General features: G+C 36.2%; 1 protein-coding gene across 1 annotated transcript in view; it reads left to right on the top strand.

Moving 5' to 3' along the window:
- Nucleotides 1-3464, top strand: part of apoba (apolipoprotein Ba) — a 48291-nt gene extending 44827 nt beyond the window's left edge. The window contains exons 28-29 of the mRNA XM_069886412.1: nucleotides 1132-1315; nucleotides 1526-3464. Coding sequence (XP_069742513.1) covers nucleotides 1132-1315; nucleotides 1526-3334 — 1993 coding nt within the window. The 3' untranslated portion in view covers nucleotides 3335-3464. The remainder of the gene's footprint in view (nucleotides 1-1131; nucleotides 1316-1525) is intronic.
- Nucleotides 3465-6967: the final 3503 nt, after the last annotated feature.

Here is a 6967-nt window from a genome sequence, read left to right on the forward strand (position 1 = left end):
CCTGCTCTCTCGTTCTTCAGCTTCAAATATCAGAGTAAGAAAACAGAAATCCTCTGACGGGGATTAGGAGGGAGAATAAAGTGTAATGTAGGATTAGTATAATAGGTGTTTGATGACCTGACGAACCTTTTCCCATATTTCATTTGCTTAGGCCGATGACAATTGTCAAATGAAAAGCCTAATCACCTGTTCTTAATATTCAACAACATTACAATCGTTGAGTTCCATCCAAGTTCCAGACTAGAGTGGGAGGTGGGGCCAGAGCACCATTGATCAGAAACTCAACTGGACACCAACATAAATATTTTGCTTGCAATGGCTGGTCAGAGGCTATATTCTCTGATAAGTGACTCACCTCTTGACACCACAAAGCTTTGCCACCATCTTTAAGGCAGTACCTATAAGGAGTACGATGGATTACCTTCTACTTGCCTGGATGAACGAAGTTGCAATACCACCATTCAGGCCTAAAGGTCTGATTAATATCTGTTGAGACACAGGAAACTGCAGATGCTGGATTCTTGAGCAAACCATGAGAAACTGGAGGGATTCAATGCCCTTAATCTATTCCAGTTAAGATGAACATCCTAATCTTCCCATGTTTATTTGAATGTACATTGAGCTCTGGCAGCTCTGTCACATTTTGGAGAGAGAATTAAACATTTTTGGATGTTAGCGAAATCAAGACATATGGGGTTAGTACTGTGTAGTTCAAAACAATAAACAAAATCACCCTTGATATCATTCCACACTTTTGGATTCCACACTTTTGATAAAATTCCAATAATTTTAATAATATAAACTTCAATAGAATTAAATATTGCAAATTCTGTTATGTTTAATTGCAGCTCAAATACCACAGATAATAATCTGTTTTCGGTAGTCTGGCACAAGAAGAAAAACAGTAATTAAAAAAAACAAGATGCTGGAAATCTGAAATAAAATCAGAAAATGTTAGAAACTTTCAATGGGTCAGGCAGCACCAGTGGAAAGAAAATCAGAGTGTTTCAGTTCCAGGAACTTTCATTAGGACTGTTTATTAAGGCTCATTCAAATTTAATTATTGAACCCACAGAAAATGCGAGTTCTTCTCCTCATTAAATGACTATCTTTTGTTGTTTTCTTTATCAGGATAACTACTCAACTCGATGTAAATATCAAAAGTTTAACTTTCACAGACTTTGAAATTCACTGGCTGGGAGATAACAATAGAATTTCTGCATCAGTCTCTACTCCATCTACAGGTCTTCTCGGAATGAAAATTAAAAAGAAAAAGCCGGATGTTCTATATGGAAAAATATACATCCACAAACCAGTATGTATCTTATTCATGAGAAAGTTATTGATGCTACTATTAATTGTTTAGCATAACTGTTTCCTCCATGGTACTGTACTTGCAAGCACTAAATAGTAAATCCTCAGAAAAACTATTGACTTTCTTGGACTGATCATTTTTAAGATGTTTCAAATGCTTAAAATAAGAGTCCTCACATACAAAGTAATGTTCTTAATTTTTTTTTAACAGTCATCTGCAGAAATTGCTATTTTGGAAAGTAGAGTCTCACTAGAGAACACTGAAAATGTTCAACTGCAATTCAAATGGGAAAATGTTGCAACCCTAGATTTAGTAGAAGGCACAAAGGAGAGAATAAACAAGATGACTGGAGCTGTCTACGACTGCATAAACAAGTATCACACGGAACATCTTGGAATTGAGATAAATGATATCAGTTCAAAAGTAAAGGACTTGATGAAGCAGAACACCAATGAAGCATTCACAAAAATAATCAATGGCATTAAAGAAGTTGATAATCAGTTCCAGTCTGCAGCTGATGACTTTGCTTCAAACTATCAAAACATGAAAGACAAAGCCAAACAATTGTACAAGAGAGCAGCGGTAGAAGTGGCAGGTGGAAACTATAACAAAAAGATCATCGCATTATCAGCTTCCATTTCCAATGTGAATCAAGAGTTGAAGAGTAGATTAACTGACTCAATTGATGCAGCAATCAATTTTCTAGAACGTAACAAATTTAATGTTGCTGGACTTAATGACACTTATACAGTACAAGAACTATACAGGCTCTTCATAAAACAGGTGCAATTCATTGTTGAAAAATTTGTTCAGAATGTTGATCTCTTTGTGGAAGAACATTTAAGAAATGCAATCAAGCGTATAGAAAAATTGGAGGTCAAAATCTCGAGCACTAACACAGTCATTAATAGCTCAGAAATAATTCACCAATTAAGAGAATTTTTACATGACGTTCAAACAAGGTTGCTTGAATCTTTACAAGAAATGCAGAAAATTAATATTGAAAAATGTCTCCATTCCCCCAAACAATATATACAGAGCTTTGCTGATAAAGTGGCTTCACAGTACAAAGATCTAGAGAATACAAATTTTGAAGCTGTGAAATTTAAAATTGAACAGTTGTACAATGATGGAGTCAATTCAGTATACTCAGACCAGTTACAAGTCTTTTTAGGTAATTTGAAAGAACATCTTTTAAAGTTGATTCAAGTGAGCCAAAATCTATTGCAATCCCTTATTGAAAAGATTCAGGAAGGCAATATACACTTAAAATCAATTCAAGAAAAACTTTATGATAATTTCTTATTTGAATGGACAGCCAAATTCATTGAAATTAATGAAAATTTAGTTCAAAGGTTGACAGCAATTATAGAATACATAAAAGCAAGTCCAAAATTAATCAACGCAAGAGCTGAAATTCTGAAGCAAGAAGCAAACCAGTTCGTTAATATTTCTCTTAATACATTTAATGAATATTATAAAATCATGCAGTCAGAGTTTCAAGAAGATGGGCGAACATTAAATGTTGAACATGTTAACAAAGTTAAAGAAAATATGAAAGAAGTATTTGCAGGCATAAAGAAGCAAGCAAGTGCCTATAAACGGACATTTAAGAACAATATAGGTACAGTATTTTTGTGGCTTGATGACACTTATGCAAGTTTAATTATTAAAGCAAGAAAAGAAGTTGATAGGTTTATTGAAACCTGCGGCAAAATTACTGAAGAACTATTTAGGCTCCTGGGATTTATTTCTAATGAACTATTCAGTGGAATGATTGTGAAAAGGCAACCTGGAGAGATTGTAATTAATATTCCTCACCATCTTGAATGGAAATCATTTGACGAGTTTCCCCACTTGAAAGATGGAACATTGAATCATTTAAACACAACTTTTATCAAGGGACAACAGATGATACAGAGAGGTACTGTTCGAGCATGGGAACTAATTTTGGATTATCAGAAAAATAAGAAGCTCCTGGAAGAAAGAAAAACAAAGAAAACTAAATCAAAAATTTAAATGCATCTGAATATTTAAAGTTGTTTTAAAAATCAAACCATTTAGCATACGTTGTACCATTCTTGTGAATGGAAAACAATCATTTATTATTTGTTTGCAAATAAGAATAAATGCAAATTTCTTAATAACAGCAAGTTCTTATAGATTGTTTCATATTAACAAAACGAAAATAAAACACATTACTTCCAGTATTCAGTTAATAATTCGCAGCCAAAATTACTTTATTTTTATCATTTCACAAGAGAGAAAGTTTTTGTGCATTAGAATGCTAGAGAATGCCAAGATTAGTATGGGACTGTGTTACAATCAATTCTGCCTTTACACAGCCATAAGAAGTTGGGCTCTTTATAGGCAGAAGCATATAATTACAAGAACGTTACATATTGTAAAGAATTTAACCCATCAACAACAGAAGCCTTGAACAAAATGTTCATCCATGGTATTCAATCTTACTAAATATATCAGAAGTTGTAAAACTCTGGAGGGCCAGGGTTTTCCAGAATAATTGGTCACAATAGTGAAACTGAAAATTGAACTGTTGAAAAAAGAAATAAAACTTTTTGGGATCTACCTTTTAACAGTGCAATCAACCACAGTGCAATTTCCTGATAATTTCACTGCCCAAAAATTGGAGGAACAACATCTCATATTCTGTCTGGCCACCCTCCAACCAGATGGCATTAATATCGACCTCCGGTTTCCATTCGCGCCCACCTCCATCTTTCCCTGTGACTCCTTTCCTTTTGCGCTCTCTCTCTTCCCTTTGTCCTCTGTTTCCCCCAGCTCTACATTCACAGAGCCAACCCCTCCTCAATCAATTCTACCTTTTCTCTCCATATTCAATTAACACCTTTTGTCTGTTGGTCTGCACTCCTCCACCTGGCCTTTCTTTTAATTCAGGCTTTTCACTCATACCTTGAAGAACAACGGAGGCCCGAAACATCATTTCCACTGTCTATCTTTACCTCCTATGCATGTTGCAAGACCAGCTGAGTTCCTCCAGCATTGCTGTGTTTTTACTGCAATCATCTGCAGACTTTTGTGTTTTGCAACAATGATACAAAATTTTGATAAATCAGGAACTCTTGAAGCCAACTCAGAGAAATTCCACTCTGGCCCAAAAGGACTGGGAGTTTCATACCCAAGGATTTGAACAACTATCTGCATTCAGAATCATCTTCCCAGATAATTTATTTTGAATTAACAATTCTACCAATTTGTTTAAGGGTTGATTGAAGCTATTTCACTGGGTGATTATTTGTTTTTGTGGATCTATGATTTACTTTTGAATTGAGCTGGAAAATTGTTTAAAATCAGATATTCCATAAACTATCCAACAGGCATTCACTTAGAATGAACTGTTTAAATCACTGAAAATTTTAGATCTATATTAACCGGGGAAACTCCTCCAACTGGACATAAAATTATCTCTTGGCATAGAGAATATTACAATTTTTAGAAGGAAGCAGATATAGAACAGATTTTATACTCACATCCATGTGCACTTTAAAATGGATGGTGTGCTATATCACGATTATAATTATCGAATCAACTATTATAAATGGTTCATTGGGTCTTCAGTTGCTTACTTTGTATTTTAATTCCATTTTGAGGATGTTTTCATCTGATTATCTTTTTAAAAGTTCACAAAAGATGAAACAATGTTTAATCTTGAAAATGCAAATCTAAATTGAAAACAGCAGGAAGCATGCCCCACTTGACACAACCCACCAGCAACAGTGCAGTGGCCTCTCTACTTAGGTATCTCACAGTTCACACAAACAGTCAAAGCAGTACATGATCATCTGTCATGTGTTGCCTGGCTACCCTTAAAGGATTGGAATCTATCTTCCTTGTGCTTCTGTAGAATGAATTTCAGCAGGTAAGATGATTTACAACATGTTAGCAGCACCTTTTTGTGGTTTAGGTTACAATTATTATTGCAGCCACAGGACCACAATCATTACTTTTCCAAAAATTAAATTGTTAAACTTAAAAGCACTGCTCAAGAGACCAATTCGCAATGTGAATGAATTCTGAGGTACAAAAGTTAGCATGACCAGCCAGCACCTACCAGCTTCTTACCAAGTATATTAGGCTCAGTTAAGGCCACTTCTCACCTCTTGACTTTGGTGTTCTATCTCTTTATTCAGTGAGAGGTGAATATCCATATTGTGTTGGTAATGGGGATGGAGAGGCCTAGGACAACACTGTCACCACTTCAGTCAGGGCCACTAGAATTTTAGATGCATGCATTGTTATCCAGCCAATAAATCTACAGAATTTCTTCCTCCGTGGCCCACTATTAGCCAGGGCCCCCCATTTCTGACTCTCCATTCTCTGTCCAACATCACCCACCAACATCTTACCTGACCCCTACACGTCTCTCAGATTTATCCTCTTTCCTAATGTTCTGTTTGACCACCCACCCTTCTACAATATATTTTTCAATCCTGTGCACAACATCCTCTCTCTTACGAACCATTAATGATGTATTTCTTGCCTTGTGAGGTATGGAGCTACTGGATTAACAATCATGCTATGCAGAATATTTCATTATTCCTGCATTTACCTCTCTGGATTTCCTGACTGAACACACACATAATCATCACACACTATATTATCTCCACTTAAACAAACAGAAGTAGCCTAAGGCCACCTGATTCCTCCATTCACAAAGCAGACTTGAACCAATGAGCTGTGTTTGAAGTAGCTAGATTTTAATTGTAAATGAGTCAAAAACTTTTGCATCACTGCCTGTCTTCATAGAGAGGTTCCACATGTACACCAAGGTCACTTGGAGGATAACTCCAATTTGGAGTTAGAATAAAAGTAACCTCTTTAACCATGGGAAATAATTGAGTTATGAAGATTGACATGAAATGCTTGGTTTATTTTGAATTTTATTTTTTATGACATTCATTAAATATTCTGCAATATGAAGCAGACTTTGCAGCATACTTCTTAACCACTCATTCCCTATCCCTGTACTCTGCCCATCTCTTCCTCCCCAAGTCCATGCCCCAACACTTCATGTACAATTGATAACCACAACATGACTGCAACTCTCCAACCATCCTTGAATGAGCCAGAAATTCTCTTCTTTCCCAGTGTCTCATCACTTTGAGTTGTCCTGCCATCCAGTAATCCATGCAAACTGGGAAATCCTGGCAAATTTTTAAAATTCATTTTTTTGTTTGTTTTATTTATAGTACAGTAGAAGCCGATTCCAGCCTTTTAAACCTGTGCTACCCAATTACACCAAAAATAACTTATAACCAAATACATTTGGAAGGTGAGAGGAAACTGAAGCACCTGAGAAAAACCAATGCAGACACAGGGAGAACGTACAAGCACCTTACAGATAGCACTGGTCTCGAATCCGGGTTGCTGGCATTGTAATAGCATCACACTAGCCACTACGCTATCAGTGGCACGATGCTAACATGAATTGCTGCTGCAGGACGTCACCATCTGAGGCAAAAGTTGGAAGATTCCTCATTCCCATGGGTGCAGGAGTGAGTGATTGAGGGAATGATGAATAAGTGAAGGAACTGAGTCACTCTGTTGTCCTCCTTCTCCCTCTCTATCTGAACAAAAAGTAAATTTCAGATATGTTGGATCTGGGACACC

The sequence above is a fragment of the Narcine bancroftii genome, chromosome 6 (assembly GCF_036971445.1).
Source record: "Narcine bancroftii isolate sNarBan1 chromosome 6, sNarBan1.hap1, whole genome shotgun sequence".
In the NCBI taxonomy this organism is placed as follows: domain Eukaryota; kingdom Metazoa; phylum Chordata; class Chondrichthyes; order Torpediniformes; family Narcinidae; genus Narcine; species Narcine bancroftii.